The sequence below is a fragment of the Triticum dicoccoides genome, chromosome 2B (genome assembly GCF_002162155.2).
Source record: "Triticum dicoccoides isolate Atlit2015 ecotype Zavitan chromosome 2B, WEW_v2.0, whole genome shotgun sequence".
Classification (NCBI taxonomy): Eukaryota; Viridiplantae; Streptophyta; class Magnoliopsida; order Poales; family Poaceae; genus Triticum; species Triticum dicoccoides.
Window position 1 is genome coordinate 80,425,424 of NC_041383.1, and position 19,951 is coordinate 80,445,374.

Sequence of the window (19,951 nt, forward strand, 5' to 3'; positions counted from 1 at the left end):
AAGCTCGCACGCATCCCCGCCGCGATTGCTCAGGATGACGGATGAAGATCCCGTAGCAGCGACGTGGGTGAGGGATGCAACCGACGATGGAGGGATGACTTCCGTGGCTAACCCCTCCCTATCCAAACAATCACTTAGAAAAGGCAAAGATCGATGCATTAGGAAAATTAGGATTTGTAATTGATTGTCATAAAACTAGATTTTATTAGTTGGTAACGTGCTATCGGTTCCTGCCCATTTATAACGTGTCTAGTTAGGGAAGTTTTTATTGTGAGGTTAAAAAATCAACGTGAGAAGATATGATGGTGAGATGAGAGATGAAAATAAACCGAATGAAAATAAACCATACGCAAATAAACCATGGACACAATCCTACCAACTCAGACATTAGGAGTAGAGATTAATGCAGGAAATAAGGGTGGCATGTTGAAGTTTGTGCAACAATCTACATGTGTTGGTCTTCAACTTCTAGCATGCAAGTTTCCCTTCCAAAAGCTAGAGAGGGGGCACGCCCCTCCCCACCCCCAATACACACACACACACATGAAAGAAAATAAAATTTTAAGCATTACTCCCTCTGCCAAATTATACTGCATATAATTTTTTTTAAATTCAAACGTTTGTAATTTTTGACCAAGGTTATAGGAAAAATACGAGCATTTAAGATACTGGATATAAATCATAATTTTTTAACAAAATGTAGCGACACTGCTTTCATTCATGAAAAACAGGAAACCTTAGAGCCAAGAAATTATAGAGGAAAATAAGGGTAGTAAAAAATAGATCACATCAGATAACACGAACGAGAGGTTGCACGAGGAAGACCACCATTGTAGAGGAAGAGTTCCAATCAACCAAGACCATCCATGATGCTTCAATGCTATTGGAGCAGTCGAAGGGCAACGAGTAACTGATTCCACACCCAGACAAACAGCCACACACATCCGAGGCTACATCACAACAATGAGACACATCCAAGCAGTGGCGGAGCTTCGATGAAATTGCTGGGCGGGCCAGACTAAAAGAGAGCACAAATTTTTACCCTATAACCCAGTTTTTCCCTCACGTAGCTCCATCGTTTGCTGGCATCCAAATATTTTTACAGTTAAAGACGTGGTTTGCAATTTGGGTTACTCTTCTGTGTGATAGCGTAAGTAGTTCAGTTTTGGATGAGGTTATGAGCTAACCCATTTATTTTAATTTTTTCTTGAGGGGTATCCATTTATTTTAATGAAGGGCCTTATGTTTTGGACGAGTGAGAGTGAGAGTGAGCAGTTGGGCTCATCAAGTATTTGGATATTCTCAGGTTGTCCCCTCACCGGTCTTTCGGGGCTAGTGTATTACCTGGCAACTGACTGGACTTCGAAGGATAGCCTAGGTAAAAAAAAACACAAAAATCATGGGCGGGCCATGGCCCAGGTTTACCCCAACGAATCTCCGCCCCTCCGTCCAAGGCTACATCACAACAACCAAATGACATCAAGGAGCCGAGTCCACACCCGGATAGCTTCACAATGTACACCCACCACGGTGATAGCAGAAGAAAAGCTCCGATTAGAAGATGGCACCAAAAGAGAAGATGGAGCATCTCCAATAATGATGTAAAATACATCACCAAATTGTGCTTCAAGCAAAATTCACATCACCAAGTGAATTTTTACATCATCAAAAACCTTTAACTCCAAGAGATGATGTAAAATAGGGCTCCAATAGGTGATGTAAAGTAGGGCAGCCACACAACAACCGCTCCACAATTTCATACACATTCGAACCAAATAACATCAAAATCATCTCAATAAATCCTAAATCATCATCAATAGTCGAAGGCAGTAGGTTACCTAAGCGAATTCGGTGGTATAAAGAATGCCTTGTGATGAACTAGTACAGAAGCATCCTGGAGGTGTAGTGACTATTGTGTGCAGTGTTCTCTTGGTAGATCTTGAGTTCAAAACTTGCATAACCATTTATTTGTTTATGTTGTTTTTTGTCCAATTAAAAAGAACATTTTGTCCAATTAATATTGGATATGGATTATTGTTAAAAATATATGTAAGATATTATTACAAACAATATATGAGTACACATTGGTTGTGATAACATCTTATATTATAGGATGGAGGGAGGATATAACTATTTTTTTAATTTTTTTAGAAAGATATAAATATATATGATGCCTAGGGTAAAATGCGTTAATAGATATTGGAGCGCACACAACTTGATAAAACTTCAGCATATCAATGTTGTTAATAGTGCAAAATAGTGGCGAAAATCAAATAGCAAGAATCAAATGGTGGCGAGAAATATTGGCGAGAATCAAATAGCAAGAATCAAACAGTGACGCGACGGGCGCCTACCAAATCCCACTACTACAAATCTAATCTAGTGGCGACAAGGAATCCCACACAGTGCCTGTCTGATCTGAGATGAAAAAGCAGAAATTCGGCCGAATAAAGCGCACTCCCCTCCACCTGCACGCTCGTCCCCTAGCATCTGCGCTCCGAATATGACCCACCCCGTCATCCCCGACGCTGCGGTGCGGGCTGCGCCACCTGCCACTCTGCTCCACTCTGCTCGGCTGCAATGCAAGCATATGGCCGACAATGGCGAAAATACACCACCGGCTTCTTCTGTGCGGGCAGGTGTGCGTGCGCGGGTTTGGTGATCCGATTTCACTTCTCCGCTTCCCCGCCGTCGCCGCCTTGAAATCGCCGGAGAACCACCACGCACGCACCACGCGCCAACCAAAGCATCCATGTCGCACATCTCCTTACTCCTGCTCCTCCTCCTCTTGCCACCCGCCACCTCCGTCACGCCGCCGACGCCGACGACCGTCCTCCTCTCCTTCCTCGCCGCCCTGCCCGAGGCCTCGCAGAGGATCCTCCTACCTTCTTGGCAAACCAACACCAGTTCTGCCTCCACCCTCACCCAGCACTGCGCGTTCCGCGGCGTCACGTGCTCCGCTACCGGCGCGGTCACCGCGCTGAACCTCTCCGGGCTGGGCCTGGCGGGCGCGCTGTCCGCGTCCGCGCCGCGCCTCTGCGCGCTCCCGCCGGCCCTCGCCTCGCTCGACCTCAGCGGGAACGGCTTCGCGGGCCCCGTCCCAGCCGCGCTCGCCGCATGCTCCGGCGTCGCAACCCTCCTCCTGGCCCGCAACCGCCTCACGGGACCCGTGCCCCCGGAGCTGCTCTCCTCGCGCCAGCTCCGGAAGCTGGACCTCGGCGGAAACGAGCTCGCCGGGGAGATCCCGGCTGTGCCTGCCGCCGCCGCCGGCACCGGCGCGTCTGTCCTCGAGCACGTGGACCTCAGCAACAACTCCCTCTCGGGCGCCATCCCGCCGGAGCTGCTGGCCGCGCTCCCGGGGATCAGGGTGCTGAACCTGAGCGCCAACGCGCTCTCGGGACCGTTGCCCGAGTTCCCGGCCCAGTGCCGGCTCACCTACCTCGCCGTCGACGGCAACGGCGGCATCACCGGTGAGCTCCCCGGAAGCCTTGCCAACTGCGGCAACCTCACCGACATCATCCTATCCTACAACAAGATCGGCGGCACGGTGCCGGATTTCTTCGCGTCCCTGCCAAGGCTGCAGCAGCTGTTCCTCGACGACAACAGCTTCGTCGGCGAGCTGCCGGCGAGCATCGGCGAGCTCCTCGACCTGGATAGGCTGGCGGTGTCGAAAAACGGGCTGACCGGACCTATTCCGGAGGCAATCGGGAGGTGCAAGTCCTTGACGATGCTCTACCTGAACAGCAACCGGTTCAACGGCTCAATTCCGCGGTTCGTCGGGAACCTGAGCCGGCTCCAGAGGTTCTCCATGGCGGACAACGGCATGGCCGGAACGATCCCACGAGAAATCGGGAGATGCCGGGAGCTGGTCGAGCTCCAGCTGCAGAACAACAGCCTCTCCGGGACGATCCCGCCGGAGTTCAGCGCGCTCGGCCGCCTGCGGAAGCTGGCCCTGTTCAAGAACACGCTCCATGGGACGGTACCTCCGGCGTTGTGGCAAATGCCGGACATGGAGCAGCTGCAGCTCTACAACAACAGCCTGAGCGGCGAGGTTCCTGCCGGGATCACTCAGTCGAGGAAGCTCAGAGAGCTCATCCTGGCGTTCAACAACTTCACCGGCGAGGTCCCGGGAGCGCTGGGGCTGAACACGACCCATGGGCTCGTTCGTGTCGACCTGACCGGCAACCGCTTCCACGGCGCGATTCCGCCGGGTGTCTGCACCGGCGGCCGGCTCGCCGTGCTTGTTCTTGGACACAACCAGTTCAGTGGGGGAATTCCCGGCGAGATAGCAAAATGTCAGTCTCTGTGGAGGGTCAGGCTCAACGACAACCAGTTCAGCGGAAGCTTATTGCCTGAAGATCTGGGCACGAACACAGGGTGGTCATTTGTGGACTTGAGTGGCAACCGGTTTGAGGGGAGGATTCCGAGCGTGCTCGGCTCATGGCGCAACCTCACCATGCTTGATCTGTCCGACAACAACTTCGCCGGACCGATACCGCACGAGCTCAGAGCTCTAAGCATGATCGGGACTCTGCGATTTTCGTCGAACCGGCTTACCGGACCGATACCGCAGGAGCTTAAAAACTGCAAGAGGCTCTTCCATTTGGACCTTGGAAGTAACCTTCTGAATGGAAGCATACCTGCAGAGGTTGCAACACTTGATAGCCTGCAATATCTTCTGCTCGGTGGAAACAAGCTCACCGGAACAATTCCGGACTCCTTCACTGCAACACAGGGCCTCCTTGAGCTGGACCTTGGTGGCAACTCTTTGGAAGGTGTCATCCCAAGTAGCTTAGGCAACCTTCAGTACATTTCCCAGAATCTGAACCTTAGCAACAACAGACTGAGTGGCCAGATCCCAAGTAGCCTCGGCAACCTTCGGAGCCTGGAGGTGCTCGACTTGTCGGCAAACTCGTTATCCGGTCCGATTCCGTCGCAGCTTTCCAGCATGATCTCACTCTCTGCAGTGAATGTTTCTTTCAATGAGCTTTCTGGCCAGCTCCCTGCTGGCAACTGGGGTAAACTCGCCGACGAGTCTCCCGACGCTTTTCGCGGGAACGCTCAGTTGTGCACACATCCTGGAAATGCACCTTGCTCACAAGATCGGTCTCGGAAAACAGGAAGGAAGAACACACAAGTTATCGTCGCATTGTTGCTGTCAACATTCATAGTTATGGTTGCTGTATTGTGTGCTATCCACTACATTGTGAAGAGGTCAAAGCGCCTATCGGCGAAAAGCGGCTCGGTACGCAACCTGGACTCAACAGAGGAGCTGCCGGAGGATCTGACCTATGAAGACATCCTCCGGGCCACCGACAACCTGAGCGAGAAGTACGTCATCGGCAAAGGCCGGCACGGCACGGTCTACAAGACGCAGTTTGCGGTCGGGAAGCAGTGGGCGGTCAAGACGGTCGACCTGTCGCGGTGCGGATTCCCCATTGAGATGAAGATACTCAACACGGTGAGGCACCGGAACATCGTCAGGATGGCCGGGTACTGCATTCGAAGAAATGTCGGCATGATCCTCTACGAGTACATGCCGGAGGGGACGCTGTTCGAGGTGCTGCATGAGAGGACGCCCCAGGTGGCTCTGGACTGGACGGCCCGGCATCTGATCGCCCTCGGTGCCGCGGAAGGCCTCTCCTATCTTCACCATGACTGTGTGCCCATGATTGTCCATAGGGACGTTAAGTCGAGCAATATTTTGATGGATGCCGAGTTGGTGCCCAAGATAACAGACTTTGGGATGGGGAAAATCGTTGGCGATGAGGATGCGGATGCGACGGTGTCGGTCGTCGTTGGCACCCTTGGCTACATTGCTCCAGGTAAATTCACAAATATTCTTTTGGATACAACATATTTCTAGACATTGAAGCATTTTATGTTTCTGTGAAATGTTTCTATGAAAAGTTCAGGGTTAACAATAACATATGTTGTGATTTGCGTTCAGAGCAAGGGTACTCGACGAGGCTGACCGAGAAGAGCGACGTGTACAGCTACGGGGTGGTGCTTCTGGAGCTCCTGACCAGGAAGATGCCCGTTGATCCTGCGTTCGGGGACGGCGTCGACATCGTGACCTGGATGAGGTCCAACCTGACGTCGACGCAGGCGGACCATGGGAGCATCATGAGCTGCCTGGACGAGGAGATCACGTACTGGCCGGAGCACGAGCAGGCGAAGGCGCTGGACCTGTTGGACCTGGCGGTCTCGTGCACTCAGACGGCTTGCCAGTCCAGGCCGTCGATGAGGGAGGTGGTGAACATCTTGATGAGGATTGACGAGAGTATCATCATTTCAGAGCATCATAAGAAGTGAGACAGTGAACCGTTGCAGCATTTCATAGAGCTGCAAACCAGACATAACTGCGTGTACTCCCAATGGAGTATGGAATTGCGCTGTACGGCGATGTGCGCCACATACGAGATTCAGGCAATGTGGTTTTGTTCCGTGCTTCTGTTCACCACTGACCAATTTGGCCTGATGGTACTGGTCGCAAGTTGGGACGAACATAGAGCTGCTTGTAACTCTTTGGAGTGCCTGACATCCTGCTAGTAACTCTTTGAACTGCTTGTCTTTCCTAGTCATCCTGAACACAATTTAGAATTTGGGCCAGTGGGATTTTCAAAAAACTGACATATACAACAGAAATCAACTGGCCGAAATTCTGATTCGGTCGATTTCCCTCGCACATCCCCACTCATGCATTTGCTCACAAACAATTTGAAGCCCCAAAACACTAATTGGGCTGTAGCATCAAGAAGGCACATGTTTCCCAAAAAAATAATAATCTAGAAGGCACATGTTGTCACCTTCAAGAATAAATGCATTGTATTACCCTTAAAGGAGAACAAAAAAATAAAAATAAAAATAAAGTTTTTGAAGAAAGAGCGAATTAGTAGCATTGGTATTACCACTTACGTAGAAAGAAAAATGATTAAAAAAATGCACACAACTTTGCATTGAAATTGCATTTTCTGTAATATGAAAAGAATAAGTTATACAATATTGAAATTTTGGCACCCTAGTATAATTTACATGCATATTATATAGTACTTGTGTGCATACTTACACGCACAAGATAAAAAATGTTGGTTTTAAGAAATAATAAAATTTAAAAATTGCACACAACTTTGCATTGAAATTGTATTTTTTGTAATATGCGGAATAAACATATAATAGTGCAAATTTCGCACTCTATTATATTTTACACACATATTGTACAGTACTTGCGTGTATATTTACACACACAATAATAATAACAATAAGGTTTTCAAAGAAAGAATAAACTCGTGGTATTGGTATTACCCTTTACAAAGAAATATGCTTTTAAAAAAATGACTTGCACGCAACTTTATATTGAAATTGCACTTTTTGTAATTTGCAGAATAATCGTATAATAGTGCAATTTTCGCACACTAGTATAATTTACACAAATATTACATAGTACTTCCATTTTGCATACTTACACACACAAAATAAATATAACACTTTCTAAGGAAAAATGAATTGGTGATATTGGTATTATCCTTTAAGAAGAAAGAAAACAAATTTTTATAAAACAAACAACGAAAAATTTGCACGTAAAATGTGCATTTTAATATGCAAAAATAAGCATATAATAGTGGTATTTTCATAAAAAAATAAATTTCCCGGATGGAATGAATTGGTGGCTTTGGTATAACCCTTAAAGAAGAAAGACAATGAAATATAAAGTTATAAAGTAAAATAATTACAATTTTTTTGAATTAAGAATGAATTATTGGCGTTTGTATTACCCTGTAAGAAGAATGAAAATGAAAACAAAAATAAAAAATGCACTGGAATTGTAATATGCAAAGAATAAGTACTTAATAGTGCAATTTTTACACTCTAGTATAATTTACATAGGTATCACTAGCACATATGCCCATGCGTTGCAACGGGACGATAAATTTTTTTTTGCAACAACCAGCAGGAGAGATAATTGATGTGTTCATCAAAAATTGTCTCCACGGTGGTGGGTGACAGACCGAGGAGCTGCGGTCTTCTTACGTGTCATGTTTGGCCCACGAAATTTTGATAGTGATGGGGCTGGTCGGCGTGATGGCGACCACCCAACTGATACCTTTTTTTTCTCTGGGTTCACCTCCATCTCGGAGTTGTGGTTGCATCCTCATTTGGTTGTTGCGCGACGACCTTTGAGGCATGGTTGCTTCGACCACTTTATCCTACCTACGACGACCTAACCGGATGGATTACTAATTGTAGCTTATAAATTATATTTCATAAGCATACTCAGTGCATAAGCAGACATGAATATCTCTTCATTATCAGGGTTTATTCTCTTCAACTATTTTTGCGCTCACATGCCCATAAATTTTATTAATTAGACCAGAACCAGCATATTCTCTTTTATCAGCACGTGCCCACAATTTTATTTTCCATTATAGCTAACCATCATATTGTCTTTTATTGGCACATGCAAGTTACCCCCGGCAATAATTTGTGGAGTCCCTCGTTCTCCTCATAATTCTCGAGACTACTTCCTTATTGTCGCAGAACCTCTTTATTTTCAGAAACTTAAGGACATATAAAAACTGGTGTGATAATCCAAAAAAACGAGGTGTTGAACGATCGAACACATGACCTTAAAGACGCGACTGCGTGCCGCTAGCCACGGTCACAAACGCCTACTGCTAACCAATGGCCAGCGCAAATATTTAAGAACATAGTGCAATGTCAGATTTAAAACATTTTTTGAACTTTAAAAAAAATGAATTGCCGAATATTCTTGGAAACATGAATATTTTTTGAAATTACGAACAATGTTATTAATATTCTGTCCATTTTGGCAAAAACATGAACAAAATTTGAAACAACATCATTTTTTGAAGACATGAGCCTTTTATCAAACCCAAACATATTTTTAATATGTGATCGACTTTCGAAAATGGACATGTTTTGAACATTCAGAACAATATTGTATTATGTGTTTTTAAACGCGAACATCATTTTGAATCTGTATATATTTTACTAAAGCAAGAATATATTTCAAGTTTCGAATATTTTTAATAATACATGTTTTTAAATCACAAACAATTTTTGAGTATTTCAGAATTTTAAAAAAAATCTGAATGATAAAATAAATTAATTTCTAAACATTTTGAAAAGTGGAAGACAATATTGTAATTCGAATATTTTTTAAAATTTTGACAAAAAATCAAATTCTGAACTGTTTTAAATTTTTTGAATAACGAAATAGGGTAAAAATAAAATAAATTTGGACAGAAAAACAAAAGGGGCCGGCCCAGTCTTGGGCATTCTATGCGAACTCTGACTACCTGATGCACAGTGCGAGAAGTAGGCTTTTTGCAGCTACATGGGCAGGCAAATAAGTAGGCTGGTTTTGCTGGGCCATAGTTTGTGCGGGCCTAGTACGAAATTCTGTATTGCTAAAAATACAGATGGGCGGACAAAAATTTAATACCACCTCAAAATATAAAAATAAATTTCGATGGTGAACGGATGAAAAAAAGGAGAAACGCACTTTGCTTTATTAGTAAGTATAGATATAGTACTTGTGTGTATACATTCACACTCACTCAACATCCCAAAAAAATAATAAACAAAAAATGTATAGAAACAAAGAAAAGAATCAGGCAACGGGTAACGGGCTTCAAGCCCAATAAAAAAATTGACTAGCCCAATTAGGGGAAAGTAAAAATATTAGCACAAGAAGCCATGAAACTACATAAGGGGAAACAATACAACACAAATCTTGACAGAAGAATCAAAGGTCAGAGAATACCAACTTACCCAAAATTTAAAAACATGCATCTTACATATAGTTAAAGTGGTCAACTTTAACCTTGCTGACTCCCTCCATCCAATATATAGGGCCTACTATGTTTTTCGATGTTACCCTCGACCATGGGTTATAGTAATACTATATGACATGCATGTTACACAAAGTATACCATCAAGTTTGTATGTGAAAGGAGTTTCTTTTTTTTAAAGAAAAGATGTAGCCGAGGCCGAGTAGGGCGAGTAGCCTAGTCCGACTTTGAATTAACAAAGCCATCAACCGACCAGGGTACAATGCAGAGTACAACAAGGATCTAGGACAAAGAAAGCAGCAAGATACAGAGGACCTGGAAAGCAGCTCATAAGCCTCAAGCACTTCACACAAGAAGGATATACAATGGAGCACCTAGCTAAAGGAATTGAGGTCCTCCACCGCGACTACACATGGTCGGGAGCAATGTCGGCTCTGGAGAGGGAATGAAGTTACACCTACATGGCCTGCCTTCACCAAAACCTAAGGACCTCGGTATGACGGGACCATCCAACCCCGTCTCTGAAGGAGGTCACAACCTCCTCGCTTGGATCGCAAGGCGCTGAACCATCAAAGAACGGGAAGTTTCCATGAACATGGATGGAAGCCGACGGGTAGTCCCGAGGAGCGGATCACAACACCCAAATGTGCCGACGAGGCTCAGCAAAAGCAGAGGAAGCTGCACAACCAACGGCCAGAACACGACGGAGGAAAAGCTAAATCTTGGATGAAGAAGGACACGCCAATGGCTGCTGTCAACGCACCCTAACAGTGCCCACCACCACATCCCTCAAGGTGGTGCCTTCAAGAAGGTCACGACATCGAGAACGCCGCCGCCGCCGCCGCCCATCGGAGTTAGGGTTTTCACCCGAGGATCAGGGGGTGGGTAGTGGAAGGGTAGACCTTGACCGACGTCTCCATGAAGAAATCGATGCCCGCAGGCGTCGTCATCATCTTGGTCGGCCAGAGCCGACTAGGGGTTTCCCCATGTCTGGATCCCAACCACCAGAGTCGCCCACAGGCTGGGGCCGGCCAGTGTAGCCGGGATCCATCGAGGGCGACGCACACTGAGCAGGGGACGGAGAGCAGCAGCCAGATCGAGCGTCGCCAGCCGCCAGGGCAGCCACGGCCGGATCTGGCGTCGCCAGCTGCTAGGGTAGCCATGCGGGGTCCCAGTCTACTGGAGTTCGGTTGGCCACCCAACCAGAACGCCGGCACGACGCCAACCCCATAGCACGCCATAGGAGCAGAGGGGCCTCGCTCGGGACCGCCGTCCCAAATCCGAAGCCCTCCGAAGCGGCCGGAGCAGGGAAGGCCCCGCCACCGCAGTCCCCAGCTGCGCCATGGGCCTTGCCTGATGCCATCCTCATGCGGTGGCGAGGGAGAGGAGAGGGGTGGGGTGCTACACTAGCGGGAGCCCTGCCCCCCAAGTCACCACATGGGGCGGTGTGGGGGAGGTGGAGGGGAAGAGCTGGTTAGTTCTTCGCCAATGAGCCCCCCCGAAGCTTATTGAAGGCCCAAGACCCGGAAGCGACTTAGAGCCCAAAGGGATGAGATGCCATATGTTTAACTTGTTATGTAAGGCAAGTGTTGTTAGAAATCGAGCTGGTCACATTGTGTGAGCCGCCCGAGACTCTGTAAGCCGCCTAGCCTCAACTTGTGTATATAAAGGTGAGACCCGACGGCGGGTTAACTCAAGAAACAACAGATCGAGAACTTGGTCAAGCATATTCACTCCTTGGTAATCGAAACCCAAGCAATACAACGTAAAGTAGGAGTAGGCTTTTACCTCGTTGAGAGGGGCCGAAACCGGGTAAAAACTCTCTGTGTCCTTTGTCCCGTTCTAACCCCTTCAAGCTAACCTAGCGACGATGGCTCCACACCTAAGTCCTCTTGCTAGGGCATTTGCCGTGTTAAGTGCACGACAGTTGGCGCCCACCGCGGGTCCAGCGCACGGTGGTTTGGAGTTCTTAAAGGGCAACTTCGCAGGGATCAAGGGATACGCTGTGGGTCGGATGACTAAGAGTTCCCGCGGCAATCTCTACATCGACGACGCGGGCTGGGCCCCCAAGGCCGGCTCAATCGAGTATGGGTACTGGGTCCTCTTCACGGAATTCATGTCTTCATCAGCAAGATCGGCGAGTCGAAAGCTGAGCCGGACACCTGCACCAACATCATCAAGATGGCTCAGCACGCGCGACCCGCCAAGATTCAAGCCGTCTCGAAGCGTGTCTTTGTTGGCTTTACTCAAGGAGTGGATCTCGAGGGAGGATCTGCATCCGGTGGAGAGACGGCCGTCTACTCAGGCGATGAGTCTTCAACCGGCAAGACCAATTCCATGTATCAAGTGCAGGATGATAGGCTTGGGGGCTGTTTCGATGGCGACAGTATTTCGGACCCCTATGAGCCGCCAAACCGGGTTGCGATCTTCATGGCCGGTACGCAGCCGGTGCCGAATTCTTCAACTGCGGTAGCAATGATCTCTGGTTCAGCAACTGCTACGGCAGCCGGGGCAGGAGGCCCTGTGCGCCCGCCGGCTCAAGTGTTATTTGAACTGTTGGAGGCCCTGGCAACGTTGCTGATGGTGGAAGTAACCCCGGTGAACCAAGCGTAACATAAGTGGACGTTGCAAAGTTACGCAACGAGATAGCTCAGGCTAAGGAGGATCTTAACGCTGAGAACACCCGGATGGCAACGGAACGAGCCTCCTTGGAGAGGGAAGCACATCAGATTCAAGAAGAAAATTTTCGCTTAAGCTTGGACCAGAATGCATCAAACGCTGTCTTTAACAGAAGGCACCAGAGCCGTTTAGCTCCAGTGTACGATGCAAGAAACCTTTTCAACACGCTTGGGGCAGGAACCAGTAACCCGACCATGGTGGATCGGGCTGTTGAGGCGCCGGCAGCTGGAGGACCCGTTCAACCACGTGCTGCAGACCCCCCATGTTTAAACTTGACCCCTCCTCAGCATGTTCCAATGCCACCGGGTCATTATTCTAACCCTCTGGACAATATGATCACCATGGCTACCCGATTGGCGGATCTCCCTGTTCAAGATGAGTCACCAGCTGTGATGGAGATACGGCGAGCCGGAGAGCTTCTTCAAACAGCGGTGGCTCAACAGGCGGCTTATTCATACAATCATGAACGGATTCATTCGACCCCGCACCCAAGCCGGAGTTATAGCAGGCACATTGATTCGCCAGCAGTGTCGAGCAGTGAACGACACCATAATCAGCCTCATAGGCCTGTCCCGCCGCGCTCTAGTAATGATGCTCAGGCTTTGGTGGACCAGGGCAGAGCGTGGCATGAGGTTGAGTTGGCGGCTCAACAACAATCTCCGGCTTACCCATCGGCGTCTCTGGAGGCAGGTGTGACCTCCAGAACTCTTGGCCTGCCATGTTTAGTGCCGGCTCTATGTTACGAGCGCTTGCCTAAGGATTTCAAGGGCCCTCACAAGGTGCCTAATTACATGGGGATCAACCCCCAGAAGCTTGGATTGAGAGTTATGAGATGGCTATGGAGGTGCTGGATTTTAGCGATGTTGCATGTGCTAAGTACTTCACCATGATGTTGGATGGGCCAACATGTACTTGGCTAAAAGGATTTCCCCCTAACTCCATCAGGTCATGGGCCGAGCTGAAGGTGCATTTCATTCAAAATTTTAAAGACACGTGCAAGCAACCTATGTCGATTCTAGACTTAGACTCTTGTGTCCAGGGAGAAGGCGAGTCAACAACCAATTGGGCGTGCCGGATCTCAGCCGTTATTCATTCATCAGACATTATCAACGATGGTTCAACCGTCCTGATGTTGGAAAAGAATTGTCATTTTCTTCCTCTTAAACAGAACCTGGGGCGGCTTAAGCGCAACTGCAATGATATGGGGGAGCTCATGGCGGCTCTCGTCAAATATGCCGACTCTGATAGTACTAAAGACCCTGAGTATGACGTGGAGAAGGCTGTCAAAGAGAAGAAGAGTGGCAATGCAAAGGGACAACATAATACAGCGAGTCAAGGTGGCAATGGTAATCGCAAGGCCGACAATGGTTTGGACTTTGTAGCTAACACCAATGCGCAGAACAATAATCAACATCGTAAGGGGAAAGCATCAACGCCCCGGTTTGGAGGGATGAAGTTCAATCTTGAGGCCAGGATGAATCAACCTTGCCCAAAGCACGGTACACAATAGAAGCCAACCAGTCATCTATGGAAGGATTGCTTCATCATGAGGGAGTATAGAAATTCTATTTTTTTCCAGAATAATCATGGACCGCATGGCGGCTTAGGATCCGGCTCTCATGGACCTGGCTTTGGAGGTGGCAGTTCAAGCTCTGGTTTTCAGGGCCAAGGCAATCAAGGTGGCTTTAGTCAGCAGTCCGGTTAAGGGAATCAGCAGCAGCATTCTGGTTATCAGAGCAATCCAAAGCAGCTGAATAGTGGTCAATATCATGTGTTCACAACGAGTCTGTGCAAACGAGATCAGAAAATCCATAAGCAGGCGGTGAATTTGGTTGAGGCGGTGATCCCACGGTATTTAAGGTGGTCTGAGCAGCGTATGATATGGAGCCGTGAGGATCACCTGCCCCAAGTTGACAATCCGGGTCAATTGGCATTGGTGGTTGCTCCTCAGGTAGGAGGGTACAAGCTTACAAAGGTGCTCATGGATGGAGGCAGTAGTATCAATATCCTTTACTATGATAGTTTTCGACATATGAATTTGACTGACAAGGATCTTAAGACATCTGCTACTATTTTTCATAGGGTGGTGCCTGGTAAGTCGGCATATCCGGTGGGTAAGATAACCCTGGAAGTGGCCTTTGGCAATGACCATGATTCTAGAGCTGAAAAATTGACCTTTGAGGTGGTCAAGATCAAAAGTCCGTATCACGCTTTGTTCGGGCGGCCGGCTTATGCCAAATTTATGGCATAGCCTTGTTATGTTTATTTGTAGCTTAAAATGCCGGGTCATAAAGGCACCATCATGGTCCATGGTGATAGGAAGATCGCTCTAGATTGTGAAGAAGGCGATGCTGCGTATGACCCCCTTGAGGATTGTGCCACAGAGGAGTTGAACAAAGATAATGTTGACCCAGCAGATATGACCCCCTTGAAGAAGTCAACTACAGAGCATGACCCCTTGTTTAAATTTAAGTCGGCAGATGATACTACGTTGGTTGACTTTGTTCCTGGCGACTCATCCAAGCAGTTCAACATCGGTGCTAATATGGATCCGAAATAGGAAAGCGCACTCGTCGAGTTCATCCATGAGAACCGGGACATCTTTGCATGGAAACCTTCAGACATGCCAGGTGTATCGAGGGAACTCGCTGAGCACACTCTCAATATTGATCACAATTTTAAGCCGGTCAAACAATTCCTTCGTCGTTTCAATGAAGAGAGGCGAAAGTCCATTGGTGAAGAAGTGGCCCGGCTCTTGGCGGTTGGGTTCATCATTGAAGTTTTCCATCCTGAGTGGTTGGCTAACCCGGTGCTGGTGCTTAAGAAAAATGGAACTTGGCATTTGTGTGTGGATTATACAGATCTTAATAAGGCCTGTCCGGCTGACCCTTTTGCTCTCCCTCGTATTGATCAGATTATTGATGCTACGGCGGGTTGTGAGCATTTGAGTTTATCATAAGATCAAGATGGTAGTTAAGGACCAAGAGAAGACAACTTTCATCACTCCCTTTCGAGCCTTCTGCTGTGTTACTATGCCTTTTGGGCTCAAGAGTGCCCATGCGACTTATCAGCGGTGTGTTCAGAATTGCCTCCATAACCAGATTGGGTGCAATGTTCATGCCTATGTTGATGCTATTGTTATGAAATCCAGGTAGAAAGAGACCTTGGTAGATGATTTGAAAGAGACCTTCGACAATCTCTGGGTCTATAAGATGATGCTTAACCCGGCCAAGTGTGTCTTTGGCGTACCAGCAGGCAAACTATTGGGTTTCTTGGTTTCTGAGAGAGGCATTGAGGCTAACCCAGAGAAAATCAAGGCTATCACATCTTTGGCTAAGACGACATGTATAAATGACGTCCAGCGTTTGGCAGGTCATATTGCGGCTTTGAGCCGGTTTATAAGCCATCTGGGTGAAAAGGCCATTCCTCTTTATTAGATGATGAAGAAGACATATCACTTTGTTTGGAGTGATGCTGCCAATGAGGCGTTTGAGGCGCTTAAGAGACAACTGGCTGAACCGCTAGCTCTTGCAGCTCCTATTGAGAAGGAGCCCTTGCTTTTATTCGTGGCTGCTAACAACAGAGCTGTCAATGTGGCAATCATGGTGGAAAGGAAAGAGCCAGGCAAGGAGTATCCGGTTCAAATGCCGGTTTATTATGTCAGTGAGGTGCTCATTGAATCTAAGCAGAGATACCCACATTGGCAAAAACTGGTTTATGGACTGTTCATGGCTAGCCGTAAGTTGAAACAGTATTTCCTTGGTCATCCCATCACTGTGGTTGGTTCTGCTCCCTTAGGGGATATTATTCAAAACAGAGAAGCCACAGGTCGGGTAGCCAAGTGGGCCATTGAGCTTGGATCCCATGGTTTGAAGTATAAGCCTCAGACAGCTATCAAGTCTCAAGGACTTGTGGATTTCATCAATGATTGGACAGAACTGCAGTTGCCTGAGGAAAAGCCGGATAGCACGTATTGGACTATTCATTTTGATGGATCCAGACAATTTGAAGGCTCGGGGGCTGGAGTTATTTTGAATTCCCCACAAGGTGATAAATTTTGTTATGTTTTAAGATTGATGTTCCCTTGTACTAACAATGCAGCCGAGAATGAAGCCTTGCTCCATGGTCTTCGGATGGCTAAAGAGACGAATCTAAGCCGGGTAAGGTGTTTTGGTGACTCAGACTTGGTGGCTCAGTAAATTTTAGGAACTTGGGATTCAAAGGATCCACTCATGGCGGCTTATCGCCAAGAGGTTGATTCTATTGCTGGTCATTTCAAGGGTTATCAAGTGGAGCATGTTGATCGCAGGAAAAATGAGGCTGCCGATGCTTTATGCCAGCTAGGGTCCTAGCGTAAGCCGGTGCCCCCTAATGTTTTCCTCGATATTTTACATAATCCTTCGGTTAAATTGCCTACGGAGGAAGATCTTGCAATTCCTGACCCGGAGGCACAGTTGGTGGCGGCTCTCCATGCTGTTCCTGATTGGACTGTTCCATATCTGGCTTATATGACCCGGGGTGAGTTATCTGATGATGAAACTTTGGCCAGACAAATAACCCGAAGGTCTAAGTCGATGACTATTGTCAATGGTGAGTTACACATATGCAGTGTTACAGGTGTGTTTCAACGATGCATCTCTCCCGAGGAGCGCCATGGAATTCTAAGGGAGATTCATGAAGGAGATTGCGGGCATCATGCCGGTTCTAAGTCTCTCGTGGCTAAGGCTTTTCGTCATGGGTTTTAATGGCTGACGGCTCATGCTGATGCAGATGATTTGATCAGTAAATGTGATGGCTGTCAGAAATTTTCAAGATGAGCTCATGTGCCGGCTCAAGAATTTAGGATGATTCCAATTACTTGGCCGTTCGTAGTCTTGAGGCTGGATATGGTTGGGCATTTTAAAAGGTCCAAGGACAAAAAGACTCATCTCCTGGTGGCTGTTGACAAGTTTATAAAGTGGGTTGAAGCTGAGCCGGTCAACAAATGTGATGCAGCGACGACGGTTCAATTCATTAAGAAAGTGATCTTTCATTTTGGATACCTTCGTAGTATCATCACTGATAATGGTACTAATTTGTCTAATGGTGCAATGAAATAATTCTGTCGACAAGAACATAGTTGCCTTGATGTGTCGTCCGTGGCTCACCCCCAGTCTAATGGTCAAGCTGAAAGAACCAATCAGGTTGAGAGGTATCATGCCCAGGCTTATGGTCCCTTTGCAGAAGACGCCGGGTTGTTGGGTGGAAGAGTTGCCCTCAGTGCTATGGAGTATCAATACTACCCTCAACAGATCTACGAGTTACACGCCTTTCTTCATGGTTTATGGTGCAGAGGCGGTTCTCCCTAGTGACATTCATCATGACTCGCCCCGTGTGGCGGCTTATGTTGAAGCTGATAATTGAAAAGCACGTCAGGATGCTCTTGACCTTTTTGATGAGGAGCGTGACCTTGCGGTGGCTCATTCGGCAATTTACCAGCAAGATCTGCGTCGTTATCACAACCGTCGGGTTATATCCCTGACCTTTCAAGAAGGAGATCTGGTGCTCCGGTTCATCCAGGATCAAACTGACATGCACAAATTATCCCCACCTTGGGAAGGGCCTTTTGTGGTCAGCAAAAATCTGAACAACGGGTCGTATTACCTCATTGATGTTCAATAGCACAAGGACTCACGCAAGTCTGAGGAGGAGACCTTGCGAGGCCTGCCAATTCCATGCCAAGCAGATCCATCAGCCAGTGGGAGGTCTGCAAACTATACCCCTCTCGTGGCCATTCGCAGTCTGGGGGCTGGATATCCTGGGCCCATTTCCTCGGGCGCCAGGGGGCTATCGCTACCTCTACGTCGCTGTGGACAAGTTCACCAAGTGGGTTGAAGTGGAAGCCGTCCGCACCATTCCCGCAGGTTCCGCGGTCAAGTTCATCAAGGGCATCATGAGCCGGTTCGGGGTGCCGAACCGCATCATCACCGACAACTGTTCATAATTCACCAGTAACCTCTTCAAAACATACTGTGCTAACCTTGGAATGCAGATATGCTACGCTTCAGTGGCGCATCCCCAGAGCAACGGTCAGGCCGAGCGGGCCAACGCGGAGGTCTTGAGAGGCCTCAAGACCAGGACATTCAAGAAGAAGCTGGAGGCCTGCGGCCGAGGTTGGTACGACCAGCTTCAGTCCGTGTTGTGGTCCATCCGCACGACCGCGACCAAGTCAACTGGCGAGACCCCATTCTTCCTGGTCTATGGAGCTGAAGTGGTCCTCCCTCACGAGGTCAGACGTCGTTCCGCACGGGTCCTACCATTCGACGAGGCGCAGTAGGACGCCATGCAGGGGACGGACCTCGTGCTGGGGGAGGAGCTTCGTCGGGAAGCCGCGCTCCGGGGGGCAAGATACCAACAAGCGCCGCGGCGATACCACTGCTGCAACATCCGCCCCAGGACTCTCGAGGTAGGGGACCTCGTGCTCAGGCGGGTTCTCTCTAGGGAGGGACTGCATAAGCTCTCTCCCATGTGGGAGGGCCCGTTCAAGGTTGTTCATGTTTCTAGGCCCGGCTCCGCGCGCTTGGAGACTCAGGAGGGGGTACCCGTCCAGAACGCGTGGAACATTCAGCACCTCCGGAGGTTTTACCCCTAAAAAGGCCCAGAGCCTGTGAAGAAGGCGAACGCCTGTGAAGCTGTCGCGTTTTGGAAAAGTCCCAGAGCCTGTGAAGAAGGCAAACGCCTGTGAAGCTGTTGCGCTTTGGAAAAGGCCCAGATCCTGTGAAGAAGGCGAACGCCTGTGAAGCTGTTGCGCTTTGGAAAAGGCCCAGAGCCTGTGAAGAAGGCGAACACCTGTGAAGCTGTTGTGTTTTGGAAAAGGCCCAGAGCCCGTGAAGAAGGCAAACGCCTGTGAAGTTTATCTTTCCGAGAAAGGCCCGGAGCCTATGAAGAAGGCCAATGCCTGTGAAGCTCGCCGCCCGTGACACTCTCACGTAATAATGAGTTGGGGCTGTACACGCCCCGGAGTCTCAGGAGCGCCGGCCTCAGGCCCTAGGGCTCCCTCCCACGCCTAGTGGCAGCACTTAGCTCCGCGCTGGTGAGAAGACGTCGAAGACTAGATTAGGTGCCGGACGCGGCTTTTCTCATTTGCTTTCTGCAGTTGGCTTTTTCATCCCTAGTCGAGGTTTTATTAAAGTTGTTGTCGTCTTTGGCTTGTGACTCTTTGCCTTTTTCGCTCTCCTGCCCCGATTTCTCTCGTGCAAGTCTCACGAGGGAGCAACACGGGCACCCTCACGAGTGTTTTCTGCTCTTATCGTTCGAGGCTTCCCTACCCGGGTCCACTACAGGAGCACCCCTCCAGTCCATGCCCCACGGGCACCGCGACACGAACACAGGACCTGGGTCGGTCGCCTCCACAGCTGAGGCCGGGAACTACCTCTCCAGACTAACCCTCGCAGGACGTGAAGCGTTCGACGAGGCCT

The 19,951-nt window shown here is 48.5% G+C and overlaps 1 protein-coding gene across 1 annotated transcript; it reads left to right on the top strand.

Annotated features, from left to right (window-relative positions):
• Nucleotides 1–2,498: 2,498 nt before the first annotated feature.
• Nucleotides 2,499–6,569, top strand: LOC119362255 (leucine-rich repeat receptor-like protein kinase PEPR2). The gene is made up of 2 exons (XM_037627453.1): nt 2,499–5,825; nt 5,951–6,569. Exons 1-2 carry the CDS (start codon nt 2,753–2,755, stop codon nt 6,313–6,315), a joined length of 3,438 nt encoding a protein of 1,145 aa, XP_037483350.1. The 5' UTR covers nt 2,499–2,752; the 3' UTR covers nt 6,316–6,569.
• Nucleotides 6,570–19,951: the final 13,382 nt, after the last annotated feature.